Source organism: Galeopterus variegatus, unplaced genomic scaffold (assembly GCF_000696425.1).
Source record: "Galeopterus variegatus unplaced genomic scaffold, G_variegatus-3.0.2 Scaffold2829, whole genome shotgun sequence".
Lineage (NCBI taxonomy): Eukaryota > Metazoa > Chordata > Mammalia > Dermoptera > Cynocephalidae > Galeopterus > Galeopterus variegatus.
In genome coordinates, this window is record NW_007728940.1 from 82863 (window position 1) to 104914 (window position 22052).

The 22052-nt window shown below is 53.2% G+C and overlaps 3 protein-coding genes across 4 annotated transcripts in view; 1 reads left to right on the forward strand and 2 right to left on the reverse strand.

Moving 5' to 3' along the window:
* The window catches only part of DUOX2 (dual oxidase 2), a 19083-nt gene extending 12984 nt beyond the window's left edge, over window positions 1-6099 (reverse strand). The window contains exons 1-14 of the mRNA XM_008583094.1: window positions 6030-6099; window positions 5650-5739; window positions 5236-5400; window positions 4458-4645; window positions 4095-4296; window positions 3824-3990; window positions 3346-3406; window positions 3130-3226; window positions 2591-2681; window positions 2206-2308; window positions 1656-1819; window positions 892-1067; window positions 691-809; window positions 213-350 (exon numbers count right to left, since the gene is read on the reverse strand). Of these exons, the coding sequence (XP_008581316.1) occupies window positions 213-350; window positions 691-809; window positions 892-1067; window positions 1656-1819; window positions 2206-2308; window positions 2591-2681; window positions 3130-3226; window positions 3346-3406; window positions 3824-3990; window positions 4095-4296; window positions 4458-4645; window positions 5236-5400; window positions 5650-5739; window positions 6030-6099 (1831 nt within the window). The remainder of the gene's footprint in view (window positions 1-212; window positions 351-690; window positions 810-891; window positions 1068-1655; window positions 1820-2205; window positions 2309-2590; window positions 2682-3129; window positions 3227-3345; window positions 3407-3823; window positions 3991-4094; window positions 4297-4457; window positions 4646-5235; window positions 5401-5649; window positions 5740-6029) is intronic.
* A 1200-nt stretch (window positions 6100-7299) lies between these two features.
* Window positions 7300-10638, forward strand: DUOXA2 (dual oxidase maturation factor 2). The gene is made up of 6 exons (XM_008583097.1): window positions 7300-7564; window positions 8552-8609; window positions 8886-9020; window positions 9277-9490; window positions 9865-10079; window positions 10445-10638. Exons 1-6 carry the CDS (start codon window positions 7418-7420, stop codon window positions 10636-10638), a joined length of 963 nt encoding a protein of 320 aa, XP_008581319.1. The 5' UTR covers window positions 7300-7417.
* A 1038-nt stretch (window positions 10639-11676) lies between these two features.
* DUOXA1 (dual oxidase maturation factor 1) lies at window positions 11677-21964 on the reverse strand. Of its 2 annotated transcripts, XM_008583096.1 has the most exons (8): window positions 21798-21964; window positions 21343-21459; window positions 21159-21226; window positions 14731-14905; window positions 14346-14403; window positions 13047-13260; window positions 12557-12774; window positions 11677-12027 (listed from the first exon to the last, which is right to left on the reverse strand). In XM_008583096.1, exons 4-8 carry the CDS (start codon window positions 14902-14904, stop codon window positions 11771-11773), a joined length of 921 nt encoding a protein of 306 aa, XP_008581318.1. In that variant the 5' UTR covers window position 14905; window positions 21159-21226; window positions 21343-21459; window positions 21798-21964; the 3' UTR covers window positions 11677-11770. The 2 variants fall into 2 exon arrangements, with proteins under 2 accessions (XP_008581318.1, XP_008581317.1); XM_008583095.1 differs by lacking the exons at window positions 21159-21226; window positions 21343-21459; window positions 21798-21964 and adding an exon at window positions 13543-13677 and having other exon boundaries at window positions 11738-12027; window positions 14731-14899.
* Between the last annotated feature and the right edge of the window lie 88 nt (window positions 21965-22052).

Genomic DNA, 22052 nt, shown 5'->3' on the forward strand with positions numbered 1-22052 from the left:
AAAAAAAAAAAAAAAAAAAAAAGAAAGAGCCAGTGGGGAGGGGCTTCACTGAGCCCTTGGCTGCTGCCCCTCCCTTCCTAAGACCCCCGAGCCTGGCCTCAAACTGTACCAAGGAGCTAGCTCTGCAGGCCAGTGGGTCATGAGAAGCAGGGCCAGTTTGTGGGGAGGAGGAAGCCAGAAGAAGAGAGGTAGGGAGGGGGTGAAGAGCTCACCTAATGGAAAGCAGCAGAGAGCCACGATGGTGATGCCAAAACCAGGACCGCTGCCCTCGAAGAAGTCAAGCACAATGAGGGGCACGCAGGGGGGCAAGACTTCAGCTGTGAGTTGCCGGGGCTGAGGACAGGGTGCGCCTGAGGGAGAGGGCACAGAAGACCTCAGAGTCCGAGGATCCCACTTCCCAGCCAGGCCTCCTTCCCCTCTGTCCTGTAAAGGACCAAGGTATCCCCTGCCCTCCTCAGGCCTACCTCCCTGGAACTTGTTCCCCTCAAAAAGTTGCCTCTCCCATCTCCTTGCTTGGCATCCACCCCAGCTTGACTGCAGGGTGCAACCGCATGCCAGTGTAGTCCCTGCTGTGGGGGCCAGCCTAATGCAGGCCTCACAGCCTGGCTCCCTGGACAGCACTGAGTGATTTCCCCTTCAACCTTGGTCCTTCTCTGGCCACTGTCACTCATATTCTCCCAGGCCACTCACCTTCATGCCAGACAAAGACATTGGGCTGCAGGGCACTGAGGTCCACGCTGGTGACAGCCACTAGCACGTCCCGCAGGGTGGTGTTTCTGATTTCTGCAATCTCTTCCTTGGAGAACAGCCTAAGTTGGGGAAAAAGGTAGGAGTTGTTGGGACAGGAAAAGGGTGCAGCAAGCCCTAGCCCAGGGAGCCGGCAGGACTTACCCATTCCTGGTGTTCTCAAACCAGTAGCGGTCGCCATCCCGCAGCCGCACAAACTGGTCAAGGACAATGGCACTGAACAGGGGTCCGGGGTCCCCATGGCTCTCCAGAAGCCCTCCTGGGAGCATCTCCAGATGGGACAGGTCCTGGTCATATAAGGCAGCTACGGCCTTCAGCACCTGGGGCACCACACGCGGTAAGCTCTGTGTGTGTGTGTGTGTGTGTGCATTGAGGAGGGCAGCCACTGTTGCTTCATCCCTCAGCCACAGGACCTTGACAGCTGCCTGGCTTACTGCTAAATCCTAGGGGAGTCTCCTCTTCGTAGGCAGCCCCCCTTAGAGGTGGCAAGTCTGGTGGGAGGACGACTGTGTTATTACACATGGTGATACCATTGTTAGGTGCTTAAGGACCGTATCCTGTGACCATCGCTACCCAGATTGCCTGGCCTCAATGATTAGCAGTTTAAAGGACACCCAACCCATGGAGTGGGACCCTGCAGGAACAGGACAATGGCACCCAACCCAGGGGTCACCCTGTAGGAATGGTACAATTGTAGTAATTAAGAACATACTCTGATACTCTGGAGTCAGATGGCTGAATTTAAGTCCTGCCTCTATGACTTACCAACTATGTAAAGTGGGGACAGTGGTAGTATCTACCTTACAGTGTTCTCACGTAGATTAAATGAGTTAACAATACTAAAGGATTTACACCCCTATTGCCATAAGAGAACTTCAGCTGCTATTATTATCATTACTATTCCTGACCTGGGGGTCCACATTGGGGTTGAGGTCACTCCAATTCTTTGGGATCTCCAGCCCCAAGGCCAGCAGGGCCTGGTGGTAGCTGGGCAGTCCCATATCCCGGCCACGCTGGATGCTGTTGGCCACATAGTCTGCACGGGAGAATTTGTCAGGGCCAGGCCAGTAATCTGAGGAGAGAAGACCAGACTATGGGCTCAGACCTCCCAACCCTTCTTTGCCCTTCAGCCTTGCATCTGGTGTTGGCACTATGCACCCCCCCTCCCCCTGGTCCCCTTCTACATGAGACCTGTGCCCATATTGATCTTGTCTTGGTGTGGTGCCAATGTCACCATGTGTGATCAGAGGCAGTTTGTGGCAATACTCAGACGTAATTTAAAATAAAAGCAACACAAGACTGTAAATTAAGCAAAAATGGTTGGAAGAAAAGGTTCATTTTTTTCTAATGGCTATTTGAGGTCTGTGTGTATATCTATGTTCTGCCTGTTGATTAACCCAGAAGGATCCCCAGGCTCCCCAGCCTGTGGACCCCCATCCCTTCTGGCTCTGAGCTCACCCCTTAGATCTTCAACCACTATCCTGTCCTCCAGCTCCGAAATCTGGGAGGCCATTCCCAGCAGCAGCTGATTCACCTCCTGGGCACTGTTCACATTGGGGTTCTGGAAGAAAACAAAACACTCAGGCTAGGCTTTAGGGCCCTTCCCAAAAGCTTGGTCTCTCTTACCCTGGACCATGCAGCACCTCAGGACAAAGGGACCTTGGCCAATCCCAGACTCTCTTGGGCTGTTGTGCCTAGATAATTTACTCTACCCTTAATCTCCACCAACCTGGAGCAGAACCAGAATGGTCGCCTTCCCAACACCCAAGAACCAGATGGTTGCCTTCCCCAACCTGTGTGAAGACACTGACCTTGATCCATCTTCCCCTGACCCCAGACTCACCTCCCGAATCCAGTAGCTGTTGCAGACCCTGAGAGCCGGGGAACTGCCAAAACCCTTGTTCAGGACTTTCCGGAAATGACAACTGGCATTTCTGAAACAGGGAATCAAGGATGTGGTGAGAGAATTCAGGAAAGAGGATAAAACCGGGTTGAGTGAGGTAAGGGACTCAGTGGGGATTGGCCAGCATCGACGGGTGGCCCATAAACTTCCTTGAACATAGCAGGGACTTGGCAATGTGTGTTTATTAAAGATAGAGTGGTATGTCCACATAGGGTGGGGAGGGAAGTAGGGAAGAGAGTGACCCAGCTGCTGGACTAATCCTGTACTCAACCAACAAAGTTCAGCCTTTAGGAAAGCTGGGGAGATTTTCCTACTAAGACCTGACCTCCCATCGGAGGGTCCTGATTCAGGGCCCCAAATTCTGCTTCCTTTCTCCAGTGAAACTGTGGAGGTGTGTGAAAGGACCCAGGTATTCAAGGCGGCTCATTCTGCCCCTCTGCCTGCGCGCTGTGGAGCTCCCACCGCGACTGTGCTCTCACCTCATGTAGACGCCAGGGGGCACCATGGTGGAGAAGAACTGCTCAGAGGCTACCACGAACTCCGGGGAGATGCTGGGGTCTAGGAAAGGACGGTACCCTGCAGGCAGGGGTAATAAAGGAGACGGGCTTCTTGCCCACACACCCTCCCACCACGTGCACCTGCCTCACTTCTTCCCCCTGCGGCTCCTCAGCCCAGGCGTCCCCCCGCTCCCTCACCTGCATACTCCGGGGGCGTTTTCTGCAGGAAGCTGGGCAGCCACTCATACAGAGCGATGTTCTGAGGGTCAGAGACGGGGGAGGGGAGGCGCGCGCTGGATTGGGCCGGGTCGGGAGGGGTCTGAGCCCAAGCGAGGCTTAGGTGCGGAGGCGAAGGCCAGGCAGGGGCAGTCGCGGGAGAGACAACTCAAACAGGAGCGGTGCGAGGCCTGTCCCCAAGGAACCAGGGGATTTCCGGGACGGGAGGGGGGGGGAAGGGTGTAGCTAAATAATAATCTCAACTCAAGCAAGATCTCTCGTCTAAACAGCGCTTGGCCTCCTTATCACTTACAGGGGCTTTTCTCAGACGCCAGCTCTCTGGGAAGGGGTGTCCTCCCGGAAAGGGGCTTTTCTGAGGGTTGTGCAAGGACGGGGAGCTCTGCGGAGCAGCGGGGTCTGCCGGGGACCTGCATGTGGGGCCGGGGCGCGGGCGGCTGACCTGGTAGGTGGCGATGACCTTCTTGCGCGCGTGCTGGAACAGCTCCTCGTCCCCCCAGTGCGGGTGCTCGCGGGCCAGCCTCCGCGCGCACAGGTTGTGGTAGCGGAACCAGAGCAGGCCCAGCGCCTGCAGGAAGGGCTCCCGGTTCCCTCGCTCGGCCCCGAAGGCTGCACGCGACGGGGGGGACGCAGGGGAGGAGATGAGCGTGGCCGAGGGGAGCCCAAACTCGCAGACCCCCAGCCCGCCCCCAACCAGCCCCTCGCGGCCTCACCGTACAGCCCCCGAGGCCCGCGCTGCCCGGTGGCGGGGTCGGGCGGGGTCCACATGAGCAGGGGGTTCTGCGCGAATCGGGGGAAGGCGGGGTCGGGTCCCGACGCCAGCTGTCCCCCGGAGAAGCTCCGCAGCGCGTCGCTCCAGGAGTGCGAGGAGCCGTAGATGGCGCTGCCGTCCAGCCAGCCGGTCACCTCGTTGGTCTGCGGGGACGGGGGTGGTGGCGGTGAGCCGGGGTCGGGTGGCGGAGGCGGGTAAGGGAAGGCCAGGGCCAGGCGGGTGTCCGCGGGTGGGGAGTGGGAGCCTCTCCCGCCCGGCCCTGCCCTGCCCCGAACCAGGCCCCCTCCCGCCTGCCTGGCCTCACCAGGTCCCGGGGGTTGCTGGGGCTGCGTCCGGTCTCGGGGTCCCAGCGGCTCCTCTGGTAGGGCAGCACCACGTCCCCACGCTTGTCGGGGTCGAACACGGGGTCTCCCCGCGGGATGTGGATGTTGAGGAACTCGGCAGGGCAGCCGGGTCTCTCCACACTCACGACGTCCGAGAGCACGTGGTAGCCTGCGTGTTTGGGGAGCAAATTGGTGAGAAAACAGTCTGCATGGCGCCCTCCCCACGGCCAGGATGGCTGCGACGGGTTCTCAGGAGCCCAAAGAGAGGTTCGAGGGCAAGCTGCATCAGTAGCTCTGCGGCTTAGCCCCAGTGAGCCTCGATTCTCTAACCTGCAAAGTGAGAATATGATACACTACCCATCCACCTAATAACGTTGTTGTGAGAATAAAAATGATACAATTAATTTAAGGGATCCCCTAGCCAGTCCCCTTCCTTCTTGGGGGAATGTGGTTATAATCGTATGGGTAGGAGAGCGGCGGCGAGAAACTCAGTTCTTAAGAGCTACAATGCTGTTCCAGTGCCACTCCTGGGTTTGGAGTAAGAGGTAAGCAAAATATTAGGGGAGTAAATATCCCTGTATCGACACCCCAAATCCCTCCGATATGCAGGCAGGCTCGAAGTGCTGCTTAGAGGGAAGGAAGTGTTTGGGGTTCTCCAATCAGTCTCCTGTGGACTTGCAGAGAAGCCTCAAGGCCCTTCTCCCCAGGCACTGAGCCGAGCGCCAAGCCAAATCCAATGGTCTCCTCCTTTCCCCTCACCAAAGAAGACCCCTAGCACGGTGCGGTTGCGGAGCGATGGCAGCCCGCTTATGCCCTGCGTGGCGGCGTCGCTGAGACTGCGCGGGTTGGGCAGCAGCGGCTCCCCCAAAGCCTGGTACACGCCGTCTGCGTAATTGGCTGGTACAAGGCGCTGCAGCCGGGAGCCTGCAGGAATGAGGGAGGGGGCTCTGTCAGAGCACTCTGTCCCCAAGAGGCCAGCAAACCTCGCTCTACGCCTCCCCCCCCCCCGTTACAGAGGGCCCCCCTTTCCCCAGGGTCTTCTAGCCCCGAGGGCTCTGCGTAGGCAGTCAGGCTGCTGGCCGCCTGCGTACCCCAGGTTTCTCTGCGCCCGGGTTCCCGTGCCCCTGCGCTCCGCGAACTGTAGCCCCAGCCCGCCGGGGCCCCAGGACGCACCAGCAGCACCACGCTCATGGTGCCTCAGATTGTTGAACCAGCCGTCATAACGCTGTACTTCCCAGGGCAGTGAGAGTGCGTCCTGGCCTCCTGCGGGCACAGAGAGCGGCCCCCTCAGCTCTAGCCTCCCAGTGACCTCTCTGGGACCCGACGGCCTCCGTCTGCCCTTCCCCAGCTCGCCTAGTGTCCCCAAACCGGACCCAAGTGGTCATACCTGTACGTTGTCAAGGCTGAGCTGAGAAGTTTCCCATCCCGCTGAGCTGCGAAGCAACCTGACCCGACCTTCCAGCCTCTAGGAGCCGTTTGCCTGCACGTCTCCCTTCAGCCGTCCCCAGGGGTTACTGGGTGACACCCCGCATCTAGGGGCTCCTGATACTTACCGGCTGGATCCAGGGGTCCAGTCAACAGAATTCCCAGGAGTATTAGTGCCTCTGGTCTGGCGCGGAGCATGCCGACCCTGCAGCCTGGGGGTGGGAGGCGGTATGTGAGGGACACAGAACAGGCGCCTCCCCCAAACATACACATCACTACAGCTGGCACTGGAGGAGAAACACCAGCTTTTTCCACTCATGGAGCTAAGCTGTTAGAAGCATCGCCTAGGATCTGCATCTGCATGACACTCTTCCCAGAACAACTGGCAGTCCTGGAGGCATTGACAATGTTCCCACCGCCGTCGCAGAGCTAATGCCGACCACAGGAACCCACCGGATAAGAGTCTTCTGGGACATGTCAGTCCTGGGCAGGACTGGTCCAGCCTCCCAGGGCATATCCAAAGCTTCGAATCCCCCACCAATCCCTCAAGCACCAATTCTTCTAAAGGAGGTGGGAAAGGGGCCGGCCCTGGCTCACTCGGGAGAGTGTGGTGCTGATAACACCAAGGCCACAGGTTCGGATCCCATATAGGGATGGCCAGTTAGCTCACTTGGGAGAGCGCGGTGCTGACAACACCAAGTCAAGGGTTAAGATCCCCTTACCGGTCATTTAAAAAAAATAAATAAATAAAAGTAAAGGAGATGGGAAAGGGAAAGAGGCTAATAAGCTGGGAGTTCCGGACCCGCAGCCGCACCCCTCAGCAATGAACGCCTGTGCTTGAAGGGCGAGGGTTGGGAAGGTCAGACCCCAAACTCTGGCCCAACTTCTGGCTTAGGGCTCCAGTCGGGTTTAGACGGCCTCTTTCCTCTCGGAATCTTTGCTTCTCTGCTCTGCTTCCTGTCTCCATTCCACTATCCCAGCTCCACCGATTCTCAGGCTCCCCGGCTGTACTCTTACCGTCCTCTCTGTCTTCTCAGTGTCGCCACTGCGCAGGTGTCCACTTAGGGTAGACCAGCACAAAGTGTGAGCATCTGGACCTCAGGCTCGCCCTCCTGTTGTGGAGGAGTGGCTCTCCTCATTTGCATAAACACCCTCCGCCCCTTATTTGCATGACCTCTTCCCTGCTTGGACCCTGCTGCCCAGCTGGGACACCCGTGATGCACGCTGCCCACGCTCCTATAAAAGGGGTCCGGATTCTGCTCGACTTCCAAATGCAGAGCAAACCTGCAAGAGCCCAGAAAGTAACTGGCCACAGCCAGTGAGAAATAATTCTGCTCACCGGCCAACCCAATTCCGCCAGGGAAAACTCCAACGCCCTTGAGGGCAGCCTGCAGGCTTGAGCAGCCCACTCTGTCCCTGCCTCGTCCAGGAAGAGACGCCAAGGACGTGCTCTCCCGAGTCCAGGCAGCTCTACCTCACCTGCCCGCCTGCGTGTAGCTCAAGGCCGGCTGGCAGCATGACTCTGTGGAACGGCGTGCTGCCTTTTTACCCCCAGCCCCGACATGCCGCGGGCTTCAGTGTCCCGCTGCTTATAGTCATTCTGGTGTTCTTGGCCTTGGCTGCCAGCTTTCTGCTCATCTTGCCCGGGATCCGTGGCCACGCGGTAAGGGGGTGCTAGAAGCTTGGATCAGGGGGGTGGGGAGCATCACGGGCAGCTTTAAGATTGTGCAAGGGCCTTCAGGAATAGTGAAACTGAAGCTAGGTGGAGCAAATCCAAAAGTCTGGTGCAGCAAGCACCCTTTCCCAAGGACAGGGAGATCTCCCCATCCAAGATATCCTGAAGAATGACCCCAGCTGGGTCATTCGGGATGCTGCTGTAGAGAGTAGGAGGCTTCATGTGCTGCCAGGGCCTCCCAGCTCTCCCCAACTGCAACTGCACTCACATCTTGTCATTTGGGTAATGACCACCGAGCCAAGAGGACAGACGCCAGTAGCTCTGACTGCTGTTTCCCCTTTGTGCTGGATTGAGACATATGTGTATGGATGCCCCATTCTAAGGACTCAGAGAATCTTGCACAGGATTGAAAATTGTAGCAGACTGGGTGCATTTCTTTAGATTCCCCTCCCATTCCCTAGAATTTAGGTTGTGTGGGTTTTCAAGTCTGGGAACTCAGCCTTTCTGCGACTTGATCTGTGTTGCTGTTCCCCGGGAACCGTTGCACCTAGGAGTATCTGCATTTCCTCCTCCTCTACTTAGTCACCTGGCCCTGGGGCCTTCCTCTTCTGGGGGAGGTGACCCCTGCCTGCCTAGCACTTCTGGACTCACTGAGCCTCACCAAGCAGTGACTGGACTAGGAGGCAGGACTGGGACCGGGCGCCAGACAGCTAGGGGGGTGAAGGTGGCAGGAGAGTGCCAGTCAGAGGTGCTGGGGCTGCAGAGTGGACTGGGTAATGGGGCTGGGCAGGCGGAAGTGCAGGGCCAGAAAACATCAGAATGCCAGTGGCCCAGAAAGACTTTCAGGAAAAGTATGCTTGACATTAGCTTCAAAAGGTCAGGAATGAAACTAAAGATGGAGGTGGAGTGAGGTTGAGGGAGGTCTTGGGGACACTGGGCAGTACCCAGGTCTGACCCGGGTGCCTGTACTTGCAGCGCTGGTTCTGGTTGGTGAGAGTTCTACTTAGTCTGTTCATAGGCGCAGAAATTGTGGGTGAGTGTGTGGCGCAGCCAGTGGGGAGAGGGCCTGGGGTGAGGAAGGAGGCGGGCAAAGCGCACCTGGGAAAATGGGGAACTGGGGTTGGTTTCTTACTCCCTCTTCCCACTCTCCAGCTATTTCTAGTGCCCACTCTTCAGCCCTTGCCATGCAACCACATTAGACCCCGTAGACCCCCATCTCTCTGCACAGTGTCCCACCTCCCATCACCACTCGCCTAATTTCATCTTCCCCGCCCCAATCTCCACCCCCACCTTGTGCCTCTCCCCACAGCCGTGCACTTCAGCGCAGAATGGTTCGTGGGTAGAGTGAACACCAGCACATCCTACAAAGCGTTCAGTGCAGCGCGCATTCGAGCCCACGTCGGTCTGCACGTTGGCCTGGATGGCATTAATATTACACTCAGAGGTGAGCGGGCTGGGGCGAAGTGAACTCCTGGGGCTTTGCGACCCCACTGTTTGGGGAGTGTGGCAGGGGTAGCTGGAGGACCTCTCACCTCACAGGCTCACAGGCTTTTGGGTCCTCCTGGATTTAAGTTCTCCCCAACCACCACCAAACCCATTTCTCCTGCGGTGGACACTCCACCCCCACGTTCCTATCTGAACCCGCTTAGTTGCGGGGTACTGGGCTGTGCTCAGCGCCATGACACTGCCTCTCCCCGCAGGGACCCCAGTGCACCAGCTGAACGAGACCATTGACTACAACGAGCAGTTCACCTGGCGTCTGGACGAGGACTACGCCGCAGAGTACGCGCGTGCACTGGAGAAAGGACTGCCGGACCCAGTACTCTACCTGGCGGAGAAATTCACACCCAGCAGCCCTTGCGGGCTGTACCAACAGTACCACCTGGCTGGACACTACGCCTCAGCCACGCTGTGGTGAGCTCTGGAGGGAAGGCTGTGTGTGTGTGTGTGTGTGTGTGTGTGCGCGCGCGCGCGCGCGGCAGCATGTGAGCCAGAGGATGGGGGTCTCCGAGAGGCGCTGCAGCTACAGCCCAACGCGCTCGGGGTGGGAATTACAGCCTTGCTGGGCAGAAGGTTACGAGGTCCGCACAGACCGTTGGAATCCAGAGAGACTCAGCAACCGCCTAGAGCCCGGGATTTCGCTTCTGCCCCGGGGATTCCCGTGCGCCTTCACCAGCCCAGCCCCGGGCTTCCGCGCTGGGGTGGAGACAGGGGAGCGAGGCTGTGGGAGCCCGGCGGGCTGGGAGAAGCCCGCTCACCGCCGGCCGGTGCCCCCCCGTCCGCCGCAGGGTGGCATTCTGCTTTTGGCTGCTCTCCAACGCGCTGCTGTCCATGCCGGCCCCGCTCTACGGGGGCCTGGCGCTCCTGACCACCGGCGCCTTCGCGCTCTTCGCTGTCTTCGCCTTCGCCTCTGTCTCCAGCGTGCCGTTCTGCCGGTTCCGCCTCGGCTCCTCTGCGCTCACCGCTCACTACGGCGCCGCCTTTTGGGTCACGCTGGCGACTGGTGAGGACCCGGGGGATGGGCCCAGAGAGGCTGGGGATGGGGACAGGATTTAGACCAGCCATGCTCTTTCCAGTTTACAAAAGTTCACATCTATTCTCTAATTTGCCCCTCTCAATAGTTCGTAGAGGAAGGCAGGCTCTGTTATGCCCATTTCACAGATGAGAAGAGGGGGTTCAGAAGGTTTCGGTATGTTGCCCCAGTTAGCACGCCAAGCCGTGTGCTTATCATGTAATGCATATTCGAGGTCTTTCTGCCGGAGGTGTGTGTGTCTGGGGAGGAAACGCGAGGGGCAGGCAAGGGTGTAGAAGGGCAGGCCGGGTGCTGGCCCGGAGCCCTGACACCCCGACTCCTTTCTTTCGGCTCAGGCATCCTATGCCTCCTCCTCGGAGGGGCCGTGGTGAGTCTCCACTACGCTCGGCCCAGCGCTCTTCGCATCCTTCTGTACCGAAGAGTCAAGAACCGCAGTAGGCAGGCGAGGGGGGCCTCGCCTTTCGTCCTCGACAACCCGCTGCACAGGCGGTGCGGGGCACCACACTTAAAGCTCTCCACTAACATATGAAGGCACCCCAACTCCGGACATTTTCCCCCCTTGGACCGCGCCGAGCCTGGGCCGGGAGAGCTCCGGGAGGGGCACTGCGCTGCCGGCGCGTAGGAAAAGGCAGGCGGCCTAGGACGTGTCGCCTGCACCGAGCAAAGTCTCCCGGAGCGAGCGAAAATAAACTTTTTTCTTTTGTTTAGATTTTTTTTTAATCCATTAATATCCATGGCTTCTCCGTGCTTTCGGGGACACACACCCTCGGGAGGCTTCGTTGTGCTGGAGACAGCCTAGCACACTTTATCCGATGTGCTCGAAAATGGATTCTCTGCGTCTGGAGAACCCAGAGTACCCAGGAAAAGCTCTGGGAGAGGGGGCGCCCTCTAGTGAGGCCAGAGGGGAACTGATCGGAGCCAGCGTGCCGAGCCGTCCCAGCTGGATGGTAGTTCTGTGACCAGTCACGTCGCCATCCCACCTGGATCCCCCTCCAGGGACCCAGCTGAGTGGACTGGGAAGGAATAGCGTTTTGATTCACCAACTCCTCCCACCTGGCTTTTTTGGGGGTGGTATCTGAGGGCCAAGGTAGATGTCAGCAAGGCATAAAAATATAAATCTCGGGATATTTTTTAGATCCTTAGAAAGTCCTACAATCTTTTAGCAAACTTGGGAACAAGCTCAAAGAGAATGTGGCACAGCTAATGTTAGATGAGAAGTTTGGTTTCTTCTTCCTTCCAGAGCTGTCTTTCATTGTACCAAGAGGTTACACAAACCTGGGAATTAAAAAAAGAGCAAAAGGGACCCAGGAAAAAGGAAAAGTGCTGAGGAGTGAGAGGGACCCCAGGAGAATCAGACTGTAACCCCCCTGTTCCCCTCACATACATTGTGTGGGTGAAGGTAGGTTTCAGTGAATGGCACCTTGTAAAAGCAAAGCATTAAGGAAAGGCAGGGTTGCTGTGCAGAAACAGGGGCATCTCTGCTTGGTCTTACCATGGCAATGGGCTTTATGGGCAGGCCTAACATCTTTTCAGCACCTTAGGGATTTTTATTTTGCTTTGAAGCTGGCGGCCACCCTGAGGGCAGTTCTGATGGTTTTATGGGGCTCCAGCGAGGTCTGGAGCCAGAATGGAAGTCCAGGTGAACATTGGCGAGAGGACCATTACAGGGCACAGACAGGTTCTCTGCGGTGCCCCTCCTTACGGCATGCCTCGGAGGAAGCCTCTGACAGAGGAATGTCCTGGGGCTCGGGACTCTCAGCCATAGACCGGTAGCGAGGGCTCAGGAGTCCCCCTTCCTCAGGACTCCACTCCAGCATGGGGTTTGCATCTGAACTCAGGTTGAAGAAAGCCTTCAGCCTGTGGGGCTGCATCCTGTGGGTCACCGCCACAGACAGGCCCAGCAGCACACACAGCAGTCCTGGGGATGAGGGCAACAGGTGTCCCGCCTTAGTGCTAGTAATGCCCTTCCAAGGACAGCTAGGAGCATCAGAACAACTCTTAAGGGAGGGGAAGGCAGGGCAGGACACAGATGTGGAGGCATGGGGAGGGGGTAGACACAGAGGGACAGGAGAAAAAAACTTCAGGACAATTTAGGGCTGTGTGAGACAAGGACAGAGAAGGGTTCTTAGGAATGGGGACACAGAGAAGGGTTTTGGGGGGAAGTAGGAGGGGACATGGGTTGGAAGATTTTGGGATGAGCTGGGTGATGAGAGAGTTAGGGGACAAGGGACAATGGAGACAAAGAGAAGATATGGGGGAGTGGGTATATACGAGGAAAGAGGGGAAGAGGTACTGAAGAGAGAAAACCAGGAGAGAAGGATAGAAGAGGGATGGGGCTTTAAAGTGAGCAAAGGCATCCTGGTTCCCAGAAGCAGACAGTAAACCCCACCAACATGATTGTCCCTGGCCCTGAGCCCACCATGCCTGTGTTTAGGGCTGGGTTTCACCTGTGGTCAGTGTGATCCAGAAGGCAGACCCATGGTGAGTGTGCAGCACAGCAGTGCCCAGGTGCAGGGGACAGGGTGGGGTAAGTGATGTGGCCGTGGAGAAGAAGATCAATGCTAACAGCTGGAAGATGCCTGTGGCCAGCAGCATGTGGCCACCGTAGACTAGCACGGGCATGGACAGCATCACATTGGCCAGCAGCCAGCAGAGGAATGCCACCCTGGAGAGCCAGGACTCAGTGAGGACTGACCCAGGCACCTCTACCTTCCAGTGAAGCTGGAGGGGTCCAGGCAGAAGCTGAGGGACCCAAGCATGACCCAAAGATGTGAGGTAGGGATTCCTGCCTGTGGCTTTCCCAACCAAGCATCGTGGTGACTGGTGCCAGTCAATCCCACCCAGTTAACCACATGAGTGGAAGAGAGATGGGTACAAACCCTGTTCCTGAGTCTAGGCCAGCAGCAGGGTCTCCCCCAATCCCCTTCCCACCCTCACCACATTGTGGCTGAGGTGTAGTGTCCTGCCAGGCGGTACTGGCGGTGCAGGCCACATGGGCTTCCGGGAGTGAACTTCTCAGCCAGGTAGAGCACAGGGTCCGGCAGCCCCTTTTCCAGTGCCTTTGCATACTCCTCAGCATAGTTCTCGCCCAGGCGCCAGGTGAACTCCTCGTTGTAATTGATGGTCTCATTTAGCTGTTGCACAGGGGTCCCTAGGGAAGGAGGCAGCTGTGCTGAGCAAGGACTCAAAAACCGGAGTGAGGCATTTGCCTGGGTAGGGACTCACCCACACTGGGCAGAGGGACAGGAGCCGCTCTCAGTAGAGAATGCAGCTTCCAAGGCTCTGAACTTCCCTTCCTGCCATCCCTCCAGTGCCCACACATCCTCTTGGCCCCAGTGCCAAGCATGCTGCAGATCTTTGAACCACACCAAACATAGATCCCAAAGACTCAGCACAGCCTTCCCTTCCCTCACGGGGAAGAGCCCTCCCTCACCTGTGAGCGTGATGTTGACTCCTCCCAGCCCGACCTGCAATCCAACATCGGCGCTGATCCACTCGGAACTGAAGGCCTTATATGATGTGTTGGTGCTGACCTGGCCCACAGACCACTGAGAACTGAAATTCACAGCTGGGGGTGGGGAGTTGGACATATGGGAACTCAAGGAGGTCCAGGCATAATTGGGTTAGAGTCAGAAGGAGAGCTACAAGGGGTCTATGTGTGTTTCGATTATAATTGTATACCCTTTCACTCGTCCAGGGTCTGGCTCATGGTAAGTCTGCCAACCATAAGTGTAGGATGAGTAAGTGGGTCAGAATCCAAGATTTCCCTTGGTCACACTGCTTACCCCTTCTCTCCCTTTCTCCCCTTTTATGAAGAGTCACTCAAGCAGCTGAGGGAGGAAGTGTTAACGTAAACCATGATGGGCAAACACAGATAGCTTCAACATAGAGACCTTCCATCTCTCCTATTTGCCTAATCACCAAAGCAAAACAAGCAGCCTCCGCTTCTGTCTCCAGAGGCCCTCTCCCCACAGACATTCCTTGTGACCTGCTTCCCCCTGAATAAAATGTTAGGAAAGTTGAAGAGATGCATCCAGCATGGTTTCCTGGGGCCCATACTGCTCTGGGCAAGGGTAAAGGTGAGGGGATGAGGCCATAGTAAAAGAAGTGTGTGGAAAAGGTCTGGAAGCCACCCTGAAGCAGGGGCTGCTGTGGAGACACAAGGCAGGGGCTGCTATGGGAGGGTCCTTGACAGGATGGAGGCGGGTGCCCAAGTCAGCTGCACTTCACACTCACCCAGGATCACAGCCCCGATGAATAAGCTGGTCACCACCCGCAGCAGCCAGAACAGCCTCTGAGTCATAGGGTGGGTGGGTTTAGTAAGAAGCGCTCTCCTTCCAAGTCTGCCCTTCCTCTTTCCAGACTTGGGGGAGAGGCAGGGATCCTAAAACTGAGGTCACTTGGTCAATTGGGATCAGAATGTCTGGCACATATAGGTGCTTGATAATTATCTGTTGAGTCAATGAATGGGGAGCTCTCTGCTGGGGTGGTGGTGGTGGTGATGCTTTCTTAGCACTGGAGTCTTTTCTGAGTCTGGTTATAGTCAGAGAGTCTGGACCTCTCACCCTGAGGCTGAGATCTCTTTGGGGCTGGGGTCTCCAGGGCTGAGTTTGTTTCTCACCATTTTGCCCCGAATGCCAGGCAGGATGACGATGAAGGTGACCAGTGCAATCAGAAAGATGGTGATGATGATGGCCAAGGTGGTGTCCATTGGGAAGGTTGGCTTGGGGCCAGCATAGAAGGGGAATGTGTGTCCGAAAGCAGCCATTTTGATGGGGTGTGCAGGGGAGGCCATGCTGTACAACAATGGATATTTATTGAGTGCCCTCTATGTACCAGGCACTGTTCTTAGTGCTGGAGATACAGCAAAGAATAAACCAGACCCTGTTTACTCTTTTCTGGAGCTTACCTTTTAGTCCCTCACCAGATGCCACTGTTACTGTCACTACACTGCCCCTCATCCATCTGTCTCCCCATCTTTTGGCTGTGACATCATGAGGGTGTTGGTAATCAATCTCTGTTGCCCCATGCTCCCTTCCTAACCCCAAGGTCTCCTAAATCAGTGCCACCACCACCCTTGAGGTTTCTCTGTTTCTTCTGGGATTATCTCAGAGATATAATACTCTTTTATCTCCATTAGGTCTCTGGCACAAGCAGATAAATATCAGAACATAAAATAGTATATTTACTATCAAGTGAAGGCATAAGGTTGAAAGATGTTATAGATTACAAAAAGACTGGCTTTCTTTTTCAGTCCCCAAAGGAACAAAGGACAGAAAGCTCTGGTAATTGTAAACCGACTTCAGCATCAGAGGACTGATTCCCAGACCTGGCACTGCCCACACTGGTCTGTCCAGCTTTCTCAAGTACCCTCCCTGGCTCCTGTTCTGGCAACTCCAGAACAATTGAGCTTGAGTTCACCTGACTAAGCACTGAAGGGTCATTCACCCTCCACCATGCACAGTGCTGGGGCCAGATGTACTTCTGTTCCACACATCATCGACATTGGCCCTTCTCTTCTATCCAAATCCCCAGGCCATGTTTCAGCTCAAATCCTAGCTTTGGTCTTCTCTGCCCCTCCCCTGATCTCAGAGCTTGTTTGACTCTAGTTTGTTCTTTTGCAGACAGGATATTGGGAAAAAGGTACCTGAACTTACTACGTTTAGTTAAATCTCAGAATGGATTGCAAGATACTTTATTACTTTAAGTACCACAAAGAAAGAAAAAAAAAAAAAAGGTACTGCCAATTAAACCATGACAGCCATTTCTTGTAAGGCACACTCCAATTTCAGAGATGTCAAAAAAAAAAAAAAAAAAGCATCTTAGAATCAATAATCAGTTCTATAGTTTCCTTAACTGTGATCTGTCCTGGTGCCTCAGTTGGCCCAGGAGGTGCCATAATTTAGTCTAACCATGCAGTGTCATATTAAGCAATATAGTGAAAGAATAAGATTTGGAGTCAAGCCCATTTATCTCTTTTTCCAATCTTTCTTGGAGAGAACCCTGGGATGGAATCAGTTCTGGGTCTAGTTTCAGTTCTTCACTCCCTAATATTATAACGTTGGACAGGTAAGTGACAACCTCCCTGGTCCTTGGTTTCTTCATCTGCGATTGGATATGATAATCTACAGGTCCCTTCTAGTTCTAATGCTGGGGTTCTCCTACAATACTCCCCAGCTCCCAGCCTTTCCCTCTCCTTCTAAGCTGATCACCTCCTTTTGCTGTCTTTGGGGATAGCATGGTGTCAGGAAAAGAAGCAGAGAGACAGTTTTAACTTTTTTTTTTTTTCATTTTTTTTGTCTTTTTTTCATGACCGGCAACGGATCGCAACCCTCAGTGTCGTGCCTGTACCGGACCGGGACCGGCAACAGGATCGCAACCCTCGGTGTTGTGCCCGCACCTCGCTCAGCCAGTGAGCGGCTGGTCTGTATATGGTATCCGAACCCTCGGCGGGAGCGGTGCCACACTCCCAAGCGGCGCACTGTAGCAGTGCGCCACCGGGCCGACCCCCAGTTTTAACTTTTAATTCTGCTTTCTGGGCAAGTCACATAACCCCTGAGTCTCAGTTTTAAGATGAAGTTTTTGCTTTTTTCTCAACTGTTTAAAACTCTCCCATCCCAGAGGAACAGATGTCTTTCTTCTCTCCAATTCTACGAATCCATCCTCCTGGGTCCTACCCCACTCCTGCCTGCCTTCACCTCCTTTACCACCAGGTATCTCCTTCCTTTCCCTTCATAGCGTTTCAGCTCCTCTTTCTCTACTGGCTCCTTCTCCCAAGGATATGCTTAAATTTTTTTCATCTTAAGAACCCAAAGAACAGGAACCTTCTCCCTTGATCTTCTTGGTCCCCTCTAGCCACCATCCTATCCTACTCTTTCCTTTTCATAACCAGGCTTTTAGAAAGAATAGTCTGTATTGGTATTTCCACTACTTATCCTTTCAACCCACTGCAATCTGACTTTTCCCTATCCCCGCCTTCTCCATTAGGTCACTACATGTTAAATCCGAAGAGAAGTCTTCACTTTTCATCCTTCGTGACCTCTCTGTGGTATTTGACACTGCGGACCATACCATCTTTCTTCAAACTTTTCCTCCTTGGGCCTCCATAACACCGTGTTCTCCTGGGTCTCCTGCCTTCAGCCATCCCTTTCTTGGTTCCTTCACTAGTTCTTCTTCCTAACTATTAAATATTTATACTCTTCAGGATTCTGCCTTGGCTCCCTTCTTTTAGCTCTATTCAAGATTTCCTGGGCAATCTCTTCTATCACCATAGCTGATGGGTGTCAAATGTCTCCAGGAAGAACTCCTACCTGGGCTCTGAACTCAAAAGGGCCAACTACCCCGTGGACATTTTCACTTGCATGTTTCCTTGATGCCTCAAATTTAACAGGTGCTAAATGGAATTCACTGTCTCTACCCTGCTTTTTATTGTTTGCTTTGTCTCTTTGGCAGCATTACCACTCCATAAATCAAAGAAGCCAGAGACCAGGACCATTTTACCTTCTAAATATTTCTTGACACTTTCCATGCATTTCCTTCCCTATTGCTCTGCCCTAATTCAGCCTCATCCTCTCTTGCCTGGTGTCAGAATAATTTTTCTTTTTTTTTTCTATTTTTAATTTTTTGAAAAAGATGACCGGTAAGGGGATCTTAACCCTTGACTTGGTGTTGTCAGCACCACGGTCTCCCAAGTGAGCTAACCGGCCATCCCTATATAGGGATCTGAACCTGCGGCCTTGGTGCCATCAGCATCGCACTCTCCCAAGTGAGCCACGGGCCAACCCAGAATAATTTTTCTAATAAGCAAATATAATCATTTATATTTGAAGAAGGTAAAATTTAATCTTCTTACTATGACACATAAAGTGCTTTGTGATCTTGTACCACCTATCTCTCCATCTCCATCTTTTGTCCAGTGTAATCTATAGCCGTACTGAACTACTAGCCTCTCCCTGAATCTGACATGCTCTCTAAGCCTTCATGCCCTGGTGTATGCTGTTTCCTCTGCCTAGAATGCTCTCACGCTCTTGGCAAATGCCTTTCACCCTTCAAGTCTCAGCTCATATTACGTCTCTGTGAAGTCTCCTCTGAGGCTAGTGGGCCAGTGTGGATGTTTTAACATTCTGATTTCATTTGGACATACCTTTATGATACCTGTATTCTAATTGTTTGAACATCCATCTCCCTGTTAGTCTCAAATCTCCTTAAGGGCAGGGACTTTATCTTTCCATCTTTGCATCCTCTGCACGTTGCATATACTAATCAGGCTCTACATCAAGTGAATGAATATGAATAAGTTCCTGTCCGGACAGGTGGCTTCTTCTGATTTTGCACACAAGAGGGAGCTATGCTCCCCAGTTGCCCTATACTACTGTATACGCTTTCATTCAACATTAACTGAGTATGACCAATACAGGGCTAAGGACTGGGAGAGAAGGGATTTGACTAACCCTGTCAATATTTAGTGATTTCCTAAAATTTTCAGAAAGCCTATTCCAATAGTTGGAGTCTCTAAAACTAGTAAAGACCCAAGATAAATGTTCATGTTTAATCAAATCTGAAATATACATTTCAACCCTAGCTGAAGATGTGTAATTAAGAATTGTGGATTAAATTATTATTATTTAAAATTTTTTTTTTTTTTTTTTGGTGGCTGGCTGGTATGGGGATCTGAACCCTTGACCGTGGTGTTATAACACCACACTCTAACCAACTGAGCTAACTGGCCAGCCCAAATTAAATTATTTCGTGAAATATGTGATAGTGATATTTATTTTAAAGCAGATGTTTTTTGGTCAAAGAATTTTGCCTTTTCTTTTTCTTTTTTGGTGGTTGACCAGTACAGAAATCGAAACTATGACCTTGGGGTTATAAGACTGCACATCTAAGAATTTTTTATTTATGACATCTATACAGAAGCCATTATATTTTTTATAAAATGTTTTAGCCTGTTTTGTGTTGCTATAACAGAAATACCTGAGACTGCGTAATTTATAAGGAAAAGAGGTTTATTTGGCTTATGATTCTGAGACAGCTGCATCTGGCATGGGCCTCAGGCTGCTTCTACTTGTGGCAGAAAAGTGGCAGGCACCCAGTAGGTACAAGTGGATCACATGGCAAGAGGAAGCAAGAGAGAGAAAGAGGAGGTGCAAGGATCCTATAAACAACCAGCTCTCATGGGAACTAACAATGAGAAATCACTCATTACTCCCCTCTCCCCCAGGGAGAGCATTAATCCATTCATAAGGAATCTGCCCCCATGACTCAATCAGTTTCCAACACTGCCACATTGGAGATCAAATTTCCACATGAGTTTTGGAGGGGACAACACATCCAAACTCCATCATAAAATGCTATAGGAGGAAGTGCTATAAAATGTAGAATATCTTGGTTAACCAGATAGGAAGATAAAGCAAGGCTGTTAATAGCAAGAACACGTGTTATATGCTGGAATTTCAAAAATAAATATTTTCAATTTAAGCAAATAATAAATAATGTAATATATTTTGGTCAGGGTCACATATTAGTATTATTCCTGCATTTGTTTCAAAAGGAGCTTATAAAAAAATTTACAAGAATGTCTCATCTCTATTAACATGGTGGTTCAAAGAAACACTAACAAAGGCTTTCTGTATCTTAAGTATAGAGGAACAACGTTAACTTATTCCAATTCTCCAAAATACTTATTAAAGATGACTAAAGCAAAACGACAGTTGCTTAATTTCTTCTTCTTGTTCATGACTTAGGTCTTCTTTAATCTACATTGCCTAATTTAATGTTAATTTTTCATGACCCTGATCCTAATTTGGTTTTCATTATTGAGCTAATAGGGCTCCTGCATGAAGAGGTGGAACTGAAGTGAAAATTTCCTACACCCTACAAGCCTATTTTCCTACAAAGCTTGTGTTTCTGTCAGGAACATCTTTCTCTCTGGCTTGACAAGTGGGGTCTGACAGAATTAATTCTAATCTGAGAATATCTCTTGTCAATATTAACTTGACCCGCTTCTTCCCTAGCTCACCACTATGACTGGTATATATACAAAATGTATATTGATATAAATAAGCAGACACAAGATCCAGTCAAACATACACCTATAAGTTTATGCAAACAGAAACACAGACACAAGAAAGAAGCACCCAGACTCTCTCTTCTCAGTAACACAAAGACACCTATGTTACTCCATTAGAGTGACAAAACTAGGATGGTTTCTTACGGGGGTGGGCTAATTCCCACATTTTCTCACCTGGTCTGGGGTGGACAGGAGCACCATTCTCCCTTTCTGGACTTCCTTTAAGTATTGAAGGCTTTCCTCACGCTCATTTGTATTTCAGACACAGGTACCCAAACCCAATCCCTACCTACCACAGGATGAGGAGGGGTTCCTGTGTGTTTATGAGGGGCAGGTAAGAGATAAAGTGACGATCTTTAAGAACACTCAGCCTACAACAAGCTCCCGTCTTCATCGTTCAGTTATGTGCGTTGTTAGTGCACTGATACCTCTCTTGCAGCTTGACCAGACTTTTCTTCCTGAAGCCTTCCCCCTGCCCACCTCCCTGATGTTCTGGAACTCATGAGTAAGAACAACTAATTCTCTACAAAGGGGGAGTGGGTGACAAGCCTGGAGTTGCCTAGAGTTCTGACTGGTGATGCATATCTATTGGAATGTGATGGCTTATTTCTCTGGTTGGAGTAGACCCCATTAAAAGTTTACAGCTCTGGCCGGCTAAGAAGACCCTGTCAGGAACTCCTGTCCTAGACTTTCCTCTTCAGGGAAGGGGTGTGTGTGTGTGTGTGTGTGTGTGTGTGTATGAATATGTGTGTGTTGTTGCACTAAAGGGGGAGTTACTGGAGAAATAGAATAAGATCTGAAAAGTGGGGTGGGGTAGGATTCCCCAGTAAGTTTGATGTGGGAAAGGAGCTCAGGGGTGCAGAATAATGCCAGCCAAACTATCCAGACTCCAGTTAAGCTGGGGTAAGGATTTCATGTCTGTAAACCTCGTGGCGTTTATGGCCTAGTAGGTTTCCCTTGCCTCCTTAGTTTCTTACCAAAGTTTCTCTTTGAAGAACTCCCACTAGATCTGAACCTTGTCTGGGGGTAAGCAGGTAGTGCGCCCCTAGGGGCCGGGGCGGGGGCAGCACTTCAAAGCCCTTTCCAAACCCACGCAGACAGACCGCACAGACCCCAGCAGCCGTATCCCTCGCCACCCACACCCGGACCAGAGTTCCCTACCTTCTCCTCTTCCACACAGTGCGTGCGTGGCAGCCCTCGCCGCTGGCCTCCTCCTGTGGAACCTCGCACGCTGCGCTCCCGGCGGTGGGAGTAGGGAGGGAACCAGGTCCAGACGTTCTGTCACCAGAAGCTCGAGCTTTCTTTTGGCGGGGCTCCCTTCCAACCCTCACTTCTCTCCGAACTCACTTAAGGACCAGGCTGTGACCGGACAAACCGGGTCTGGGGTGCTTCCCCGCCCCCCACATCAAGGCACTCCCAGCCTTCTCAGACCGCGCCCCAGGCCCTCAGCGCTGCCTCTCACCTGCCGCCTCCGACAGAGGGGCGGGTGCTCGAGGACCCTACTACCCTTACGTCCGCCCCTCCGCAACCATCCCTCCCATCCCTCCGACCCCTCCTTCTCCCTCCCCCACTCCCCCGTCCCCATGCCCCGCACCCCGGGCAGCTCCAGCGCAAACCTAGCTATGCACTTCCGGATCTGGCCGGGCGCCGGCGCGGCTCGCAGGGCTGTGAGACCCCCTAGATCTCAAGAGGAACCCCGGGAGGAAGGGTTACCACAGACTCTTAGAGGGTCTAGGACGGACGGATGCGTTGCTTTGACGCCTGGCTAGGTTTGCGGGCGCTGGCCGATCCTCTTGGTCACAGAGCCCAGACCGACGGTGTGGAGAGGATTTGGGGAGACCCCGTGTCCCACACCCTCTCCGTCTTCCGTC

Excerpts from the sequence above, each read along its gene's own strand:
- DUOXA2 (XM_008583097.1), top strand. The coding sequence starts at position 7,418 with ATGACTCTGTGGAACGGCGTGCTGCCTTTTTACCCCCAGCCCCGACAT. Across the intron at positions 9,021-9,276 it reads CATTAATATTACACTCAGAG|GGACCCCAGTGCACCAGCTG; the intron begins GTGAGCGGGCTG and ends CTCTCCCCGCAG. Across the intron at positions 9,491-9,864 it reads TACGCCTCAGCCACGCTGTG|GGTGGCATTCTGCTTTTGGC; the intron begins GTGAGCTCTGGA and ends CGTCCGCCGCAG.
- DUOXA1 (XM_008583095.1), bottom strand. The coding sequence starts at position 14,877 with ATGGCTGCTTTCGGACACACATTCCCCTTCTATGCTGGCCCCAAGCCA. Across the intron at positions 13,678-14,345 it reads CATCGGGGCTGTGATCCTGG|CTGTGAATTTCAGTTCTCAG; the intron begins GTGAGTGTGAAG and ends CCCCACCCCCAG. Across the intron at positions 12,028-12,556 it reads CTGGATCACACTGACCACAG|GACTGCTGTGTGTGCTGCTG; the intron begins GTGAAACCCAGC and ends CCTCATCCCCAG.